This window comes from Bos javanicus, chromosome 11 (assembly GCF_032452875.1).
Source record: "Bos javanicus breed banteng chromosome 11, ARS-OSU_banteng_1.0, whole genome shotgun sequence".
NCBI classification, from domain to species: domain Eukaryota; kingdom Metazoa; phylum Chordata; class Mammalia; order Artiodactyla; family Bovidae; genus Bos; species Bos javanicus.
The window spans coordinates 13,712,660-13,732,848 of record NC_083878.1 but is presented as its reverse complement, the minus strand read 5'-3'; the positions used below and the strand labels follow the sequence as shown (position 1 = coordinate 13,732,848).

Below are 20,189 nucleotides of genomic sequence, written 5' to 3'. Positions count from 1 at the left end.
GTGACTCTCGTGAAGCCTGGGGCTTTCATTGACAGCGCCTGGGGTTGTTTGACTGGGAGTGGCAGAGGTTGCTATTAATAGTAGCAGATCCAGGTGGAGCCATTTATACCTCATCATTATAAGTGAAAGCGGTAGAAAGGGCAAGTTTCTCCCCAGGAGGCATGGTGTAGGCATACAGGGGTGTCGGAGCAAGGCCCAGGCCCGAATCTGGGCGTGTGGGGCAAGTGTTATAAGAATTTTGGAGCATGGAGGGCTGAGATGTCAGCTGGTAGAGGACACTTGGAGTTTCCAACTGTAATGAGTTGGAACTGTAATGCATCTTCCTTCAGGATGCATTCTCTCTCCTGACTGAGAAATTATTCTAGAAAACCAGGCCTCAAGGTTCATTTCGTCACAACCGAGAAGTCTAGGCCTTCTCTTCCCATGCCAGAGTCTGGCTCTCCCCTAAATGACAATATGTAGACCCCAGCCTCCTCAGGTTGGGCCCTCATGCAGAGAAGGACTGGAAACCGTGGCTCTGGGAACAAGGCTGTGGGCACACCCCAGGTGGCGGCAATTGTCGGTCACAGCCCGCTGTTGCCATCTATGCAATCCGAATGGCAGCTGCACAGGGTTCCCACAGTGGAGGCAGAGTGGGACAGGCACCCCGGGGTGACAAGCTGACCACTTCCCCCAGGTCATCTGCAGATTCACTCTGCCTCCCCAGATGGCTCCATTCCGTCTAGAGAGAACTTAATTCCTCTGCCTTTTTCTTTCTTGGGGAAATTCCAGCCTTCAGAACCTCCTCTAGAGGAGAGAAAGGGCTAGCCTGGACCTGAGAATTGACCCTGGAGAGGGAGCCGGAGAGAGTCCTTCACGCTTGCCTGTTCCTGTTCTGTTAGCTCTAGACAACAGACCATGGGTGGGCTGGATGCTCACCTGCTTGCTGCCCCAGAAGGTCCCCAAATCCAGGTTTCAGGCATCGCAGGACTCCTTCCTCTGGCTCTGAGAAGGGAGCAGATGTCCTAACCACCACGGCTCCCTTCCCTACTAGAATGACGGCTCTAAAAGGACCAGAATTTTTATCCGTTTGGTTCCCTGTTGAATCCCCAAAACCTAAACATGTGCTTGGTAGAAGCACTATGAATAACATAAGCACAATAAATAATCCTTGATTGAATGAATATTAATAAAAAGTAAAATTCTTCAAGTAGATTTAATGGTTATGAATCTTTAGACATTAAAGTAACATTGAAATACATAAATCAAAAGTTATTAGAAATCTAATAAAAAATAGTAATCATAGAGAAATGTTAAACGTAAGAGATTTAAAATCCTCTTAGAAAAAGTGATAGGTTGAGTAGACAAAACATAAAAGAGGACATAGAATATCTGAATAATAAAAATTGCAAGCCTAAGCTAATAAATGTGCCTATGGAACATTTATAACATGTGAGCATACACTAGGTCACAAAGAAAATCTCAGTAAATTCCAAGAAAGGGGGACATATTTAATACTGGCTTCTACTTTACTTTGTGTAAGCTAGGAAAACCCTAAAACAAATAATAGAAATACATGCAAAGAAAACAATAAGCCCATCTCTCTGTCTATATATATATATATACACACATACACATATATATATATATTGCCATTACTATAAAATTCCTAGGAATCAATTAACAGGAAATCAAATCTAGCAATATAATAAAATAATACCATAACCAAATCGGTTTCTATTCAAAATCTGCAAAAATAACTGACAATTAGGAAATTATTAATGTAATTTATTATGCTAACAGTAAAAGGATAAGATTTTTATTAATATTTTGGTGTATTCTGAAAACCCATTTGACAAAAGCCTGTATCCATTCTTAATTTAGATTATCTCTGGTTATTTGGAATTAAAGGAAATTTCCTTCACTTTATGAAAGGTAATTACCAGAAATCAATGACAAGCAACTTACTGTGAAACTGGAAATAGTCCCATTAATGTCAGGAACAAGGCAAGCATGCCAGCTATCACTCCTACTGTATAGCATTATTCTGGAGGTCTTACCAGTACAATAAAAAAGGAAAAGAAATATGGTATAAATTCCAGAAAAGTACAGTTACAATTATCATTACTTGCAAGTAACGTTGTTTATCCATAAAACCCAATGCAACTTACTAGGGGAAAAAAATAAGAACCAGAGTTCTTATCTGTGTATTCAGTAACACGTTTTATATATGATAAACATGCAAAGCTAATAGCTTTCCTTAATACCATAGTATCTTATTAGAGAATATGAGTTTCCAGTTGAAAGTGGTAGATTCAATGCGCACATTCATGTCTATTTGCTCTGAAAATCTGCTATAATGACAGTAAAGAAATAAAAATAAGAAAAACCCATAGTGATAGGGAGAATGAAAGAAAAATCAACAGCAGGCAAGAAATTTCAACAAAACTTGGAAGCTGGTAATAGATGGATGAGTGGTAAATGACTTGTGTGTGTATGTGTATGTGTATGTGTGTGTGTGTGTGTATTAATCACTCAGTCGTGTCTCTCTTCATGACCCCATGGACTGTATGTAGCCCACCAGGCTCCTGTGTCCATGGGATTCCCCTGGCAAGAAAACTGGAGAGGGTAGCCATTCCCTTCTCCAGGGGATCTTTGATCCTTGTTGCTTGTGGGAGGGACTTGGTGATTGGTGGATTTCATCAATTTAAAAAAAGTGAATTTAGTATTTGAGAAAGTTGGGTTTTATTTTATTTTATTGACATATAGTTGATTTACAATGATGTATTCAATTTGTTGTAAAAAGCTGATTTTTCAAACAAGTGAAAAAGAGGGGCTATGATTTAAAGATATCCAATGGCACCCCACTCCAGTACTCATGCCTGGAAAATCCCATGGATGAAGGAGCCTGGAAGGCTGAAGTCCATGGGGTCGCTGAGGGTCGGACACAACTGAGCGACTTCACTTTCACTTTTCACTTTCATGCATGGAGAAGGAAATGGCAGCCCACTCCAGTATTCTTGCCTGGGGAATCCCAGGGACCGGGGAGCTTGGTGGGCTTCCGTCTATGGGGTCACACAGAGTCGGACACGACTGAAGCAACTTAGTAGTAGTAGAGACAAAGTAGATTCCAACCTCATATTGCAGGTCTCCCATATTGCAGGCAGCTTCTTTACCATCTGAGCTACTGAGAAAATGGAACTGTAACTGGCAGAAGTGGGGGAAGTGAATAAATATCAGGACAACCCTGGTAACTTCACAATCTGAAGGTACTGAGTACCTCTAAATGCAGGGGTGCAGGGCAGACTGAAAAATTGGAGAACCAGTTAAACTTTTCTCTTTTTCATTTAATGTTTATTTATATTGAAGGTTCAGTTCAGTTCATTTCAGTTCAGCCACTCAGTTGTGTCTGACTCTTTGTGACCCCATGAATTGCGGCATGCCAGGCCTCCCTGTCCATCACCAACTTCCAGAGTTTACCCAAACTCATGTTCATCAAGTCATTGATGCCATCCAGCCATCTCATCCTCTGTCATCCCCTTCTCCTTCTGCCCCCAATCCCTCCCATCATCAGGGTCTTTTCCAATGAGTCAACTCTTCACATGAGGTGGCCCAAGTATTGGAGTTTCAGCTTTAGCATCAGTCCTTCCAATGAACACCCAGGACTGATCTCCTTTAGGATGGGCTGGTTGGATCTCCTTGCAGTCCAAGGGACTCTCAAGAGTCTTCTCCAACACCACAGTTCAAAAGCATCAATTCTTCAGCACTCAGCTTTCTTCACAGTCCAACTCTCACATCCATACATGACCACTGGAAAAACCATAGCCTTGACTAGTCAGACCTTTGTTGGCAAAGTAATGTCTCTGCTTTTTATTATGCTATCTAGGTTGGTCATAACTTTCCTTCCATATTGAAGGTTAGTTGATTTATAATGTCATGTTGGTTTCAGGTGTACAGCAAAGTGATTCAGTTATGTGTGTGTGTGTGTGTGTGTGTATTCTTTTTCAGACTCTTTTCTTATATAGGTTATTACAGAACATTGAGTAGAGTTCCCTCTATTATACAGTAAATCCTTGTTGCTTATCTATTTTATATATGCGTGTGTGCTCAGTCAGTCAATCATGTCCAACTCTTTGTGACCTCGTGGGCTGTAGCCCACCAGGCTCCTCCATCCATGGAATTTTCCAGGCAAGAATACTGGAGTGGGTTGCCATTTCCTATTCCAAGGGATCTTCCTGACCCAAGGATCAAACACGTTTTTCTTGAGTCTCCTGCTTGGCAGGCAGATTCTTTACCACTGTACCACCTGCTGTTGTTCAGTCACTCAGTCGTGTCTGACTCTTCGCAACCCCATGGGCTGCAGCACGCCAGGCTTCCCTGTCCTTCACCATCTCCCAGAGCTTGCTCAAACTCATGTTCATTGAGTCAGTGATGCCATCCAACCATCTTATCCTCTGTCATCCCCTTCTCCTCCTGCCTTCAATCTTTCCCAGCATCAGGGTCTTTTCTAATGACTCGGCTCTTTCACATCAGGTGGCCAAAGTATCGCACCACCTGGGAAGCCCCAATATATATATATATAGAGAGAGAGAGAGTAGATAAATATATATACTACTATATATTATATAGAGTAGATAAATATATATACTACTATATATTATATAGAGTAGATAAATATATATACTACTATATATTATATAGAGTAGATAAATATATATACTACTATATATTATATAGAGTAGATAAATATATATACTACTATATATTATATAGAGTAGATAAATATATATACTACTATATATTATATAGAGTAGATAAATATATATACTACTATATATTATATAGAGTAGATAAATATATATACTACTATATATTATATAGAGTAGATAAATATATATACTACTATATATTATATAGAGTAGATAAATATATATACTACTATATATTATATAGAGTAGATAAATATATATACTACTATATATTATATAGAGTAGATAAATATATATACTACTATATATTATATAGAGTAGATAAATATATATACTACTATATATTATATAGAGTAGATAAATATATATACTACTATATATTATATAGAGTAGATAAATATATATACTACTATATATTATATAGAGTAGATAAATATATATACTACTATATATTATATAGAGTAGATAAATATATATACTACTATATATTATATACAGTAGATAAATATATATACTACTATATATTATATACAGTAGATAAATATATATACTACTATATATTATATACAGTAGATAAATATATATACTACTATATATTATATACAGTAGATAAATATATATACTACTATATATTATATACAGTAGAAACACTCGTTAATCCCAAATTCCTAATCTATCTCTTCCCCATACCTTTCCCCTTTGGTAACCGTAAGTTTGTTTTCTATGTCTGTGAGTCTGTTTCTGCGTTGTAAATAACTTCATTTGTATAATTTTTTTTAGATTCCACATATAACTGATATCATGTGACATTTGTCTTTGACTTACTTCACTAAGTATAATATTCTTTACGTCCATCCATGTTGCTGCAGATGGCAATATTTCATCCTTTTTTTATGGCTGAGTAATAGCCCATTTATATATGTATATACCACATCTTCTTATGTCAATCATCTGTTGATGAGTAATTACAAGTTTCTTGATTGCATTCCCATGAGCTCTCTTTTTCCTTAATGAGAGCTGCATTGCTTTAATTATTGTAGTTTTATAATACATTTTGTTATCCAGTAGGGCAAGTGCCCCCTTTAACTTTTTTCAAAAATTTTTAGATCTGTTTGTGGGAGGTTCTTGGTGATTGATGGATTTCATCAATTTAAAAAAAGTGAAATTTAGTATTTGAGAAAGTTAGGGTTTTTTAAAAAATTTTACTGACATATAGTTGATTTGCAATGTTGCATTAAATTTCTGTTGTAAAAAGTTGACTTTTCAAACAAGTGAAAAAGAGGGGCTATGATTTAATGATATTCAAGGTAAAGTAGATGCCAACCTCATGATATTCTCAAAAATAAATTCCAGGTGGCTCAGTAATATAAATGTAAAAATAAAATTATGAAAGTACCAAAGAAATGTAGCAAAATGTTATTTCAATCCCTCGATAGAGGAGGAGGGTCCAAGATTAATTAAAAAAAAAAAAAATTGGGAGCCACAAAAGAAAAAGGCCAAAGGAAAAGCCAAAAGGAAAAAAGTGAACACAAATAGGTTAAAGTCCAGTTCAACCAAAGATATCATAAAAGATAGAACAGATTTCCAGTTCTGGGCATGATGTAGTTACTGGACTAGCCATTCTGCTGTAAGCAACCGGAAAACTGGACAAAACGCATGAACACTATTGTTTTCAGACATTGGATAACAGGCAGAGCTAAACTGGCATCTGATTGACTGAGCCCACGACCCTCCTGGGTTTCTTCCTGGAGGATATTTCCAGACCCCTGGGCAGAGGCGGAGGGTCCACACAGGGTGTGGCAGTCGCACTAGGCTGAGGAAGAAAGATGTAAGTTTGGGGAGACTGAACTGACATTCTAGCATTTGGGAGCAGAGTATAAAGTAATGCAGAGAAAGAACTCTATGAAGTGTCCTGGCAGGCTCCAGGAAAGCCCTGGTTTGGGCCTGGGACTGGAGGTGGAGTGACCCCCCTGGGAATAGAAGGAGTGTGTCTGGGGCTCTTTGGAGCCTGTGTGCAGGAAGGAGAGAAAGTCAGTGGGGCTCAGGTCGCCCAGGAGCTTACCCACAAAGAAGAGAGCCACAAGACGGGAGACCATGAAGACACCCAAAAAGGCCAGAGTATAAAGTAATGCAGAGTAATGCAGAGAAAGAACTCTAGAAATGTGTCTCAGATTCCCTGGCCATGTCAAGGATAGGACCCCAGTATTTGAGGCAAAATATTTGCTCTAGAAATTCTCATTCTAAGTTGAGCTGGCAGAAAGCTGAGTCCCTGGAAGGGTGAATGAGGGCAAGAAAAGTCAGAGAAACGTCCCTGAGAATTAACAGTCTGAACACAAGTAAAGTCAGCCACCCGGGAGAAATGAGTTTGGGGAGTGACTTTAAAGGGCTTGGAAAATTCCAGCTCCAGCCCCGTCTCCAGCAAAGAAAGTGCCTGGGCGGCTGTGACTTCTGGGAGCATATGCTGCTGCCCAGTCATCGTAGTTCGTGGTAAACCTCTGCTTTTTGCAATACATCAACTGAAAGGGCCTAGCTATAAAGCCCTTAAAGACGTCCTTATCTCAGAACAGAAGGGACCCTGAGGGAAGGAGAACCAAAGCAGGGAGAAGTGAGCCTGGTGGCTGTCGCAGAGACAAGTCCAAACTTTGGTTCATCAGAGTATTTATTGAGGAGCTGCCATCTGACAGGCCTGCGCTGGTTGCCGAGGGGACATACAGAAACAAGTCTCTTTTTCTTCCTTGAGAAACTGCTGGTCATGCTGGGTCACGTGATGTGAACATGTTCGAAAGATTTATTTCAAAAGGACAGGTCAGGAAAAGCAAAAGCTGAATGGAAGGCCCCAGCGAACCAGTTGATTGAGTGGCTTCCAAGGCATCGTGGAGAAGGGTCTCAGCCCCCCTGCCCCCGGGCTACAGCTGGACCATAGGCTTCTTGCAGATCCAGCGGCAGAGAGTGGAGCAGGATATGTCATTCCACTTCTGCTGCATCTGGACACAGTCTTCCGACTGCCCAATACCGTGTTGCCAGTTATCTGGCTGATTCTCAGCCCAAAACCTGGCAAAAAGAGGGCTTCATTCTGCTTGATGAAAGAAGAATCCCTTCCCCCTGCTGTGGCATGAGGAACTGAAGTGACATGGGTCCCTAAACCCCTGGTGGCCCCAGGTGCCCTGAGGGTGGCTTTGCTGAGGTTGTCCTCCATTACTGAGAATGGAGGGATGGGAAGTGTGTCTAAAGCTACAAGTCCCCCCCACCAGAATTCATATTTAGAGCCTTCAGATGGGGGCAAGGCCCCTTGGGCCCAGGCCTACGTGGTAGGGTATAGGATAGGCAAAAAAAAAAAAAAAAAATCCAAACAGCAAGACCCAGTTGCAGGGTGCCTGCCAGCCCCAGGACCTGTCTTATCCTGACGCCCCTGTGAAGGGGTCCAGACAAGGATCCCAGCTATGCTGGTGTACACACACATCACACACACACCACACACATCACCACACAGTCAAATATACACACACCATATACACACATCACACACGCACATCATACACATAGATCACACACAGTGCTAACACTTCTTGGACGGGGATACACACGCAGGACAGAGTCTCTCTAGGCAGACCTGTCCCAGACAGCGCCTGAGACGGCACCAGACAGAGGCAGGACTCACGCACGGCTCCTGGCACGATCGAATGCTGTGCCATCTGTCCAGCGCCAGTGGCCCTCCGTACCGTGATCAGTGAGGCCAATCCAGTGGTAAACAGAACTCGTGAACTGTATCAGAAATGTCTGTGGAGAAAAGGCAGTGTCGTGGCAGTGAGCTCGTGCGAGGAGCTTGCTCACCAGGCCACGTGGAAGAGGAATCCATGCTGCGCTCTCCCCAGTCCCAGCGGCATTAAGCCCACTCTTCAGGAGCTGCACCCCCACCCCCCGCCACCGGTTCCCTGGTTTTCCAGAGCTAGGGCAGCAGACAGGTCACCTTGGGGAAGTTCAGCTTCTTCCATGGTTACCTGATGAGGAGTGTGGCTTTCCTGGGACAAAGACAGACCTGGCCGTGGTTTTCTAAGATGCGTTTTACAAAATAGCATGTCATTTGACAGACAGACAAGAACAGTCTCAGGAAAACCCCAAGGGATGGGTACGTCTGTAAGTTAAATTTGGCCAAACGCACTGTGGGTACTTGTCAATAACCTCAGTAAGTTCGGATAAGAACATCTGGCGTACGGGCCACTCTGCTGCTCTGCTGGCTTTGTTGTTCTTGTTTGGTCGCTAAATTGTGTCTGACTCTTTGCAACCCTGTGGACTGCAGCACACCAGGCCTCCTTGTCCTGCACTATCTCCCAGAGTTTGCTCAGATTCATGTCTGTTGAGTCAGTGATGCCATCCAACCATCTCATCCTCTGAGGTCCCCTTTGCCTTCTATCTTTCCCAGCATCAGGGTCTTTTCCAATGAGTTGGCTCTTTACATTAGGTGGCCAGAGTATTGGAGCTTCAGCTTCCACAACAGTCCTTCCAATGAATGTTCACGGTTGATTTCCTTTAGGATTGACTGGTTTGGTCTCCTTGCATTCTGAAGGACTCCCAAGAGTCTTCTCCAGTACCACAATTTGAAAGCATCAGTTCTTCAGTGCTCAGCTGTCTTTATGGCCTCAAACTCATACATTTGTCTGGCCTTCCCAAGAAGCCTGGATTATCTGCTCATGGGCCTTCCATAGCCATGAGATGAACTGACATTAAAATCAAGATTGACAACTAGAGAAGAAGCCTGAGAGGAAGATGAGGGGATGGGGAGGCAAGGAGGCACCCAGCACATTGAGGGCAGCTACCTGGTGCCCCTCCCTCTGCCCTTCCTTTCTGCTGACCCCTCTGGGGTCTCCCTCATTCACTGAGGACATTGGGTTTGCTGTCAGTGCTTATACCTCTGGTGCAAGATGTTCATCAGAATTCAATAAATATTTGCTCCCTGACTGACAGAGGAGACGTGAAGGACTGCCATGCCAACTCCAAGAGGGGAAGGCCAAAGCACAAAGCCCCTGACCCCACATCACTCCCAGAAGCAGCACCCCAAGCTCACAGCTCTGACCTTCTCCTCCTCCGAGGTCACCGAGGCCAGGTGGGCTCCATGGGACACACAGAACTGCTCGGCCTCCCGCCACGTCTTCTCGGCAAAAGAAAAGTAATACAAGCTCCCACTGTAGAACTTCCAGCCTTGCAGGAACAGCTGGAAAAGTTGATCTGGAGCAAAGGTGGGGAAGGAGAGAGAACAGGGAGCTGGCTGCAGATCCTGCTCCCTCCAGAGACTAACCACTGAGGGTCACAAGCCCCTGCAATGCTTGATGCCCTCGGCTACAGGGCCACAGTCTGGGAGGCTGCAACCCCAGCCCACGACCTGACAGAGCAGAGGAGCAGCTCAGGACATCTGGCTCCATCACTCCAGGGGTATTCAGACAGCTCTGCTACCTGGCCATTTTCTTTCAAGGCTCTTGTTTTCTAGCTATACTACTCACTTTCCCAACTCATTGCTACCACCTGCTTGTCCCCTGCATCTTGGTCCCCTTCATTTCCCTGCGAGCGTTCACAGCCATCCTGTATCTTCACTCATTCCCTTGACTTCATCTCCATCTACTTCAGCTGTCCACACCAAGAACCACACTTGGGACCTTGTCATCCCCTGCCTGACCTCACAATTTCAGACCCTAATGGCTCATCCTATCAGCACAAGCCCCGATTCCCTCAGCTATTTCATTCCCTTCTGTCCTGACACTCTGTTAACAGCCTCCTAATCACAGCTCCTTGAAATGGTGCCAAAACAGACTCATTCATTCATGTATTCTTTTATTCAATATACCTTAACTTCTATGAATCAGGAGCCTTTATACAAAGATCAATTAGACATGATTCATGCCCTCAAGGGAATTACTGTCCAGCAAATGAGACAGACATAAAACTGGTATTGAAGATGCATTGATTGGAAACCATGGCATGTTAGAGGCACTAAAGAGGGTGTGGTGTCCTTCAGCTGAGCTGGAAACAGAGCTTAGGAAGGACCCTAGGTGAGGATTCACTTGAGCTGAGTCTTCAAAGACCAAGGAAGAGTTTGCCAGATGGGCAAGGAGAGAATCCCAGGCGGGGGAGAGAGTCACTGCAAAAGCACAAAGGTGTGAAACAGCACGGTGCAGCCTGATCTGTTCAAGGACTTTATGGCCAACGCACAGGCTTCCCAGATGGCACTAGTGATAAGGCACTTGTCTGCCAAAGCAGGAGACGTAGGAGACGCACGTTCAATCCCCGGGTCGGGAAGATCCCCTGAGGAGGGCATGGCAATCCACTCCAGTATTCTTGCCTGAAGAATCCCATGGACAGAGGAGCCTGAAGGGTTACAGCCCGTAGGGTCACAAAGATTTGAACACACGTGAAGCAACTGAGCATGCACGCAGACACAGTCAAAGCACAAAGGATGGGAGATGAACGTGGACAGGGTCACCAGTGCTAAATCATACGTCCTGTGTGAAGGAGTTTGGGTTTTTTTCCTGGCAATAGTGGGAAACCCTGGAGGGTTTGAAGAAAGATCGTAATATGCTCAGATTTGCCTCGAGATGGTGCGGTTGCTGAATAGGAAGAAGGCAATCTTAATGGGAGAGACACCAGTTACAGTGCAATTACAAATGTTTGAATGATAGATGGTGAGTGTGTAAACCAGGGTTTTTCAAAGTGTGGTCCTAGGTGCCCAGCATTAGTACCTGGGGCTTGGTAGAAATGCCAGTTCTCAGACTCACCCCAGCCTAGCTGAATTCAGAATTGTTTTTTGACAGTCTGCATTTAACAAACTCTCCAGGTGATTCTGATACACTCCAAAGTCTGAGAAACAGCAGTCCAAACCAAGAATTGGCAGACTACAGCCTGCCAGCAGCTTCTTTTCGCAAATGAAGTGTTTTTTTTTTTAATTTTAAATTTATTTATTTTTTAATTGAAGGATAGTTACTTTATAGAATTTGTATACCTATGGAACACAGCCATGCCCTTCAGTTGACAGATGGTCTTCAGATGCTTCATCATTACAACAGCAGAGATGTTGCAACAGAGACTGTTTAGCCAGAAGCTCAAAACATCAACTGTTTGGCCCTTTAAGAAAAAAAATTAAACTAATGGTTCTTAGCCCTGACTGACCATTAGAACCACCTAGGGAATTTTTAAAAGAAAATTCTGATGCTAGGCTGCATCCCAGAACAAGCGCCTGCCCTCCCAAAGAAAAGTTAGAGTTCTGGAGGTGGGTTCCAGGCTTCAGTTTTATAAAAACTCATCGGGTGATTCCAGCGTGTCCCCAAGGTGGAGAAACATTCGTCCCTACCAAAGCAGGAGCAAGGCAGAGGGAGTGGGGAGGACAGCAGGGGGGCGTGGGAGACGTTTCAAGAAGGGAAGACTTCCAGGCTTCCAACAGACAGACAGGGACAGAGCGAAACAGCAGAGCAGGCGCTCAGTGCTGTCTCCCAAGCCCCTCATTTGTCAGCCGCGTATTCCAGCAGTTGCTCCAAATGGCCCCATCCCTCACAGATCTCTCCCTCTTCTGTCGCCTTTGACCAGGGACCTCTTACTCTACAAAGACATCACTAAGTATCTGCTCCCTCATTGTCTTGTACCTGCATCTGCAAACTGCGTGAACATCTGCTCCCACAGCTCCTCTGCTCCTTCATGGCCAATCACTCCACTCTGCTTTTCATTCTCTCCTCTCTCTCTGTCTCCCAGGTTCCAACATTGTCTCCCCAACTCCTCCCCCACTCTCTTTTTCTCTCTCCTTCAATCTTCTCCCTGTTTGCTGGTGCCTTTGTCTCACCCTCAGATCAAGCCTAGCCTAATCTAGACCAGCCCTCTCAAGGAATTTCACCAAAATATTAGCAGTGGTTATTTTTTTAAGAGACATTTTTACAGAAACACAAGTTATCATATTCTCATCTTTCTCTTTTTCAATATTTGCCACGTCTACAATTAATTATGTAGGTTTTGAGATATAAGTATGGATGGCACAGCTGGTTTTTTAACCCCTGCTTCTACCCTCCCATATCCCTCACCTCAGCCTCATCTTCTGTTCTCAGCCAAGGCCCTTGAAGGACTGGGGCACCTTCGTCTCTCACTCACTTGCTACTGACTGTGGTCTGGTCTCCAGGCCACATACAACTCTCCACTGAAACTTTATTCCAATGACCTGCGAACTGCCCGGAGTTAGTGGGTGCTTATTGGCTTCTTTACCTGGGGCTCTTAGACATTTGCCAGAACCAGCCACGCTGTTCATGAGATGCTCTCCTTCCTTGACTTCCCCAACTGCACACTTCCTAATTCCCCTCCTGCCTCTGAGACTGCCCTCTCCAGTCTCCTTCAAAATCACTTCTTTCCCTTCTTGCCACCTAAAAGTTGACTTCCTGTTTCCACCCTCAGCTTCCTTCTCACGAAGCATCTCATCTCATGCAAACTCCTGCATTCCCACTGCCACAACCAGAACCAGCGTACCCAGGGCTCCCGCATCTCTGTCTGCAGCAGGACCGCTTTCCTACACCCCTGACAGCCCACAGGTGATGGCCTCGTGAATACCCCCATGGTATCTCAGATTCAACACGCTCAAACCTCACAGCTTGTCTTCTCCTTTTATTCCCTGTCTCAGTCTATAGACCCATCCAGTCAGCCTCCTTGAAATTCTTCGACAAATACTCATTTCCAAAAGGATGAAACCCAAACTCAGAGCCATTCCGCATCTAGCTGGTGTCTCTGCAGAGCTGCCTCCCTTTCTCTCACAGTGTTTTTTCAACTGCCGTCATCAACCCACTGGTGGATTTTGTTGAAGTTATTGCGGGGAGAAGGAGTTTGGAGACTAGACAATAAAATATGAGTGCATTCATGTGGTAAAAGCTTTGCTTTTTGAAATGTGTATGTGTGTGAGAGAGACACATAATTATAACTAGAGATGGTTGGATGGCATCATTGACTCAATGGATATGAGTCTGAGCAAACTCTAGGAGATGGTGAAGGACAGGGAAGCCCGGCATGCTGCAGTCCATGGGGTCGTAAAGAGTCGGACATGACTGAGCAACTGAACAACAAACAACATGATGTAAAATGAATTTTATGCTGTGATTACATGTTTGAAAGCCACTGCTCTGACCCTTACCTACTGTCTTTTCGGCCTGTGTCTCCTCAACTGCCCTCTTGGCCATGGTCCAGTCAGATAGAACTACCAGAAGTTTCTTAAACCTCATGGTTCACATCTCCATGCCTGTGACCTGCTGTTCCCTTATCTTATCTGCTTGGAAAACACCTACTTATCTTTCAGGCCTCAGTTCAAAGGCCAAATTCCCACTGAAGCATATTTGATCTTTTATCCTCCAGAAAATTGCCTCCCTCCTTGGAAGATCCTTGTCTGCACCAGAGGACATCAGCCCTGAGAAGACCCCTTCTTGTCCTTTGTTTTGTTCCCCCCGACCCCCCAGTTTCTAGACCTACTCCCAACATTGCACCTCTCAGGCCTTTTGTGCAAGGCTGCTCCACCCGCCTATAAGCTTCAAGGGCTGCTGCTGCTGCTGCTAAGTTGCTTCAGTCGTGTCCGACTCTGTGCGACCCCATAGACGGCAGCCCACCAGGCTTCCCCGTCCCTGGGATTCTCCAGGCAAGAACACTGGAGTGGGTTGCCAGTTCCTTCTCCAATGGAGGAAAGTGAAAAGTGAAAGTGAAGTCGCTCAGTCGTGTCCGACTCTAGTGACCCCATGGACTGCAGCCTACCAGGCTCCTCTGTCCATGGGATTTTCCAGGCAAAAGTACTGGAGTGGGGTGCCATTGCCTTCTCCAAGGGCAGGCATCACATTTTGTTAATCTTTATGATCCTGACACATCCTAGGGCCTCAGGAAATTTTTGTCAGATGTATATAGGAATGCTGTACTTTGTTAAATGCTTTATGTGTGTTAAGTCATTTGGTCCTCACTGGGGAGCAAGTATTATTTTCCCCACTTTGCAGGTGAGAAAAGGGAAGCTCAGAGAAGGTGAACAACTTGAGAAAAACCACAGCATCTGGGCTAGTCAAAAGTTGGAAATAAGGCTGGCTGGCCCTGCTAGCACACTCTGTCTCTATTATACACCATAGGGACAGACCGCGTTTGTTTCCCAGATGTAGGTTTTGTCACTCTAGTCAGAGAGTAAGCAGGGATTACATCACCTTTGGTTGGATCTAGCACCTCTTGAGCACCCACACTCCTTCCCCGGGGATGCATGTTGAAATAAGCAAAAGGCCAAAGGGACAGGAGACTCTGCCCTCCCCAGCCCCCTCCCTGCACTTACTTTGGTTCCTCTGGAGCTGCTCCTGTGAAGCCAAGGCTGTGCGGAAGGACTCCAGGCTTCTCTGCTGCTCCTGGATTGTTGTCCTCAGTGTTTTGGTGTTCCCCAAATCCTTTCTTAATGTCTGGATCTCAGTTCTGGCCTCCTGCAGACTTCTCTCTAACATTTGGGTCTGGGACTGTAAGGCTGCGGCATCCTTCATTCCTTGTTTTAAGGTCTGTATCTCTTGGCTGGCATTTCTCAAAAGACCATTTAACACCTGAATCTTGGAACTTAAGGCAATGGCACTTTCCAGCTCTGTTTTTAATACTCTCATCTCAGCATCTGTCTGCTCCAGGTGACTGCTTGCTGTTTGGGTCTGGGCAGTGACATTTTCCAAATCTCTTTTTAACAAGTGAATCTCACCTCCAGCCCTTTCCAAATGACTTCTTAACACCTGGATCTGAGCACTGGTGTTGTCTAAACTGCCTCTTACAAAGGTCTGGGTCTGAGAGTTTAACGCATTTGCATTTTGCAGACTTCCCTTTAACCTCTGCATCTCAGCAGTGGTGCTTTCCAAACTACTCCTTAAAACCTGATGGTGGGCCCTTAAATCACTAACACTATCCAGAGCACCTCTTAAAACATGGATCTGGGCATTAACATTCTTTAAGCTACTGTTTGCCAATCGGACCTCAGCGTTTGCCATTTCTAACCCTGCCTTCAACACCTGGATCTCCGTGTTGGCATTTTCTAAGCCTCTGCTTAACACAAGGAGCTCGATGCTAGTGTTTTCTAAACTGCTTTTAAAGGAACCCTGGATCTGGGAATTTGAACCATTTGCCTCTTCTAGATCTCCCTGTAGCTTCTGAATTTTAGAAGTGGTCTCCTCCAAGGAACTCCTTAACAGCTGGGTCTGGAAACTCAAGGCACTGGCGTCCTTCAGGAGGCCTTTTAGCATCTGGATGTCAGCACTGGCACTTTCCAGATCACCGCCGAGCATCTGGATCTGAGAACTGACATTGTCCACTCTGCACGTCAATAGCTGGATCTCCACGCTCCAGGTGCTGGCGTTCTCCATATGTCCTTTAAACAACTGGACAGCCTCTTGGAACTCCGCCACCCTGACAGAGTGGTAGGGATCTGGAGGGAGGAAATGGAGAAAGCAGCCAAACAGGCCCATCATGTAGGAAAGCATTCTTAAAATCTCCAAGGTAAATGTCTGCAGCACAACCCTGAGCTCTCCTCAAGCAGCCTATAACCACCCAGGCCCTGGGGCTGGACCACCTGAGAATGTAAAGCCAAAAACAAAATAAAGGTCTGTTTAGTGAACCAGGAAGCAGAAGGATTGAAATACTTGCCTACTGGATTATTCTGCCATCGTAATTGAACTTGAAAATAACTGATTAAATCACTGAGAGCTGTTGATGTTTAATTCAGCTGAAGTTTCACCATTAGATATTAATGGGTCATTATGGAAAGACAACAGGTATGAGTCAAACCCATGTTTATTCCTACGCTATATTTGTACACCAAGCATGAAACCTCTTGATTCACAATTGTGACTTCCTAAAAACTATGTAGGCCACAAACATAGGCCTTTTCTGATCACAAATTCGTGGGGGGAAGAAAACAGAAACAAAATAAAATAGGTACCCATGAAGGAAATTTTCTTTTCAATGTACAGGGCTATGTGGAAGTCCTCCGACACTGAACCCTGAACTGCAATGGCACCTCCAGGGCCACGTAGTGCAAGCGTCCCTGGCGAACCATTTGAGGACATGGGAGACCCTAGTGAGAGGCTGTGGTCCCTGCGTCATTCAAGGAAACTCTGCAGCATCCCACCAAACCCCCTGCAGTTGCACCCTCTGTGCACCCATGAGCTAGAATGTGAGCTCAGACATTCACGGCGTGAGGCGCCCATTCCAGCCTCCTTTCAGAAACAGGGAGAAGGACCCGAATAAGCAGAGACCCTTTCTGGAGGATTCCTGCCCTGCTTCTAAAGCTCTGCCTAGGTAGGTATGTGAGACCTGAGCCACTGTGCTGAGGTAAGACCAGGAGGGCCTTAAATCAATGGGACAGAAGAGAGAATGTACACAAATACGGACAATTGGTTTCCAACAAAGATACAAAGGAGAAAGGATAACTTTTTCGACTGATGGTGCTGGAACAACTGTACACCCATTTGCAAAAAGAAAAAATGAACTTCAGTCCATATCTTGCATTATTCATTATTCAAAACATTAACTCAAAATTAATCATAGACCTAAATGTAAAACCCCAAAATTATAAAATTTCCAGAAGCAAATTTGAAGGCATGTCTTTGTGATCTTGGTATAGGCAGATTTCTTAGATACCAGACCAAAAGGACAATCCATAAATGAGATAAGATGGATAAATCAGACTTTACCAAAACTTAAATCTTGTTAAGAGAATGAAGAGAGAAGCCATAGACTAAAAAAAATGTTGGTAAATCACATGACTGATAAAGGTCAAAAAAAGAGTACATACTCTAGATCCCTTTATATAAAACTCTAGAAAAAGTCAAGCCATTCGTATCCCAGCAAGTAGATCAGTGGTTGCCTGGGAACAAAGGGAAGAGGAGAGAGGCAGGATGGCCAAGGGCAGGAGTGAGCTTTGAGGGCAGAAGGCTGAGTATGCCCATTATCTTGATTGTGATGTTTCATGCATCTCTATATTTGGCAAAACTTAGGTTGTATGCTTTAAATATGTATACTTTATTATGCGTCAATTGTACCTCAAAAAATAAAGCGATTTAAAAGAAAGATACTGGCTTTCTGTGAGGAGAATAGAAACCATTTAGGGGCCTGAGGACATTGAGGAGGAAGAAATGTGTCCTGGGGTCTGAGCATCCAAGGCCCCGGCCCCCTCCCCTCCCCCGCTGCGGCTACTCACAGTCGCGTTCCTTGAGAAACTGCCCAGTATGGTTGTCTCCCAGGAACTCTTGGAAGTAAGCAGATGTGTCCAGTGCAGGTCTTGGGTGCTGCAGAGCTGAGACACCCCATTCCCACATCAGCACAATCCCCAGGCTGCCCCACCCTCAGTCAAGGTTCCAGAAGGAGGTGGAGGAGATGGCACCATGACCCCCTCAGAGTTCCCCTCACCCGCCTCATCTCTTGGGAACCTCCCTTTGGACAACGACCTTGGTTGGGTCCCAGGAAAGCCCTGGTTTGGGCCTGGGACTGGAAGTGGAGTGACCCCCCTGGGAGTAGAAGGGAGGTGTCTAGGGCTCTTTAGGGCCTGTGTGCAGGAAGGAGAGAAAGTCAGTGGGGCTCAGGTCACCTAGGAGCTTACCCACAATGAAGAGAACCACCAGACAGGAGACCAAAAACACACCCAAAGAGGCCAGGGTGGCCTGCAAACGCCGGGGCATCCTGGGGGCTGCAGGAACCACTGCCACGGGGTCCAGTCCTGCAGGGAAGAAGCCAGGATCCAGGAGGAGACTGCCGTGTGTGCTGGACAGTTGCAGCCCCTCAGGCTTACTCTCCTGGCCTGTCCCATGGGACTGAGAATGCTTGTCCCGCTCACCCTGGAGAAAGGCAATGGGCGCTTGGGAACGTGCACCAGGGCTCGTGGAAGCTGTGGTAGCAACAGAAGGCTCAGAAAAGACCACCAGCCCGAGCCTGGAGGGCGCGCACAGGGCACAGACCTGGCACAGTGGAAGACAACAAAGGTACTGTTTGAATGAAAGCAGAAAGGAGGGAGGGAGTTGGGGAGGGAGGCACACAGCAGGAACCCGACCTCAGTGGCTCAGGGCCAGCTTTGCTGCGTGAATCATGACCGCAGCGACACTCACAGCCCTCGGGGCTGCTGCTGCCACAGGCTGACATCGGTGTCCTAAGAAGGGCTGTTCCTGGGAGTCTGCTGGCTGAATATACAGAGAACGGAGAGACCACAGCCTGGAGTCCCTGAGGCCTCATGGGGCCAGCCCAGAGTGCAGAGATGGGGTTTCAAACCAGGTCCCCCTGAATTCATTGTTCACTCTCCTTCTCTTGCCAGGTTGCCACCCCCCAGGGAAAAGGGTCAGGGGAGATTTCACGCAAAGCCTCAGTGCAGGCCACAGGCACTCTGTTCTTGCCTGACCCACCTTCAGCCCCACCTGTTTATTCTGGAAGCCGAGCCAGTGCTGAGCCTGCCAGGCAAGGGCTGAGGAAGATGGTGGGGGGCCAGGGCCCAGCAGGCTGGACCCTCCATGCTGAACACAGGCTGGGGCCTCAGTTTTCTCACCTTGGGAGGACAGGGAGACATTCTGGTTTTCTGTGCAGAAGTGGACCTGGTCAGCTCTCGTCTCTGCTTCCTTCATTCTCCAGAACAGCTCCCTGCCACGCTGTGAACCAGCAGTGGGGAAGTGGAGCTGCGATGCGGGTTTATATGCTCCCGAGTCAGTCCTTACAAACTCTGCCTTCCCCCGCTGCTGACTCTGCAGAAGTGCCCCATCTGGGCCCTTCCCCTCAAAGCTCCCAAGTGCCAGTCGGCACCCCCATCCTCCTTCCCTCAGCCCCAACCTCCCACCCCTGCGATCCACGGTAGCCTCAAACACTAGCCTTGGCCCCAAAGTCACAGACACCTTTCACCAGCCACTTAGAAGGGAGTTAGGGATTCCTTCTCAATTTGCATAGAAAAACATCCTCGTGACCATGGCTGAGTCTTAATTCCAGCCTCAGACTCTCCTAAGTAACAGGAGGCTAGTCAGGAGGAGGCTGGCTCAGCGCAGCAGGTGTTTGCAGGTCACGGGAAGGGCTGAGGTGACTCTCTGCCCACTCAGGACCTCACAGTGGCCGTGATGGGAAAAGGATTTTAGCAGAATAAAACACTTGGAGTTTTCTGAGTGACAAGTGTGTCTTTTGTTATCCAAAACTAACCTTTTTAAACCACATTTGCATTCATGCTGATGAGGGGACTCAGACCACTAGATAGCTTCTGCTGCTGCTGCTGCGGCTGCTGCTAAGTCGCTTCAGTCGTGTCCGACTCTGTGCGACCCCAGAGATGGCAACCCACCAGGCTCCCCCGTCCCTGGGATTCTCCAGGCAAGAACACTGGAGTGGGTTGCCATTTCCTTCTCCAATGCATGAAAGTGAAAAGTGAAAGTGAAGTCACTCAGTCGTGTCCAACTCTTCGTGACCCCATGGACTGCAGCCCACCAGGCTCCTCCGTCCATGGGATTTGCCAGGCAAGAGTACTGGAGTGGGGTGCCATTG

General features: G+C 45.8%; 1 protein-coding gene across 2 annotated transcripts; it reads right to left on the bottom strand.

Moving 5' to 3' along the window:
- Nucleotides 1-7,329: 7,329 nt before the first annotated feature.
- Nucleotides 7,330-19,378, bottom strand: CLEC4F (C-type lectin domain family 4 member F). 2 transcript variants are annotated; one of them, XM_061431989.1, is made up of 7 exons: nt 19,219-19,376; nt 18,286-18,402; nt 17,887-17,982; nt 14,995-16,113; nt 9,760-9,911; nt 8,347-8,465; nt 7,330-7,739 (listed from the first exon to the last, which is right to left on the bottom strand). In XM_061431989.1, exons 1-7 carry the CDS (start codon nt 19,292-19,294, stop codon nt 7,595-7,597), a joined length of 1,824 nt encoding a protein of 607 aa, XP_061287973.1. In that variant the 5' UTR covers nt 19,295-19,376; the 3' UTR covers nt 7,330-7,594. The 2 variants fall into 2 exon arrangements, with proteins under 2 accessions (XP_061287973.1, XP_061287974.1); XM_061431990.1 differs by lacking the exon at nt 17,887-17,982 and having other exon boundaries at nt 19,219-19,378.
- Nucleotides 19,379-20,189: the final 811 nt, after the last annotated feature.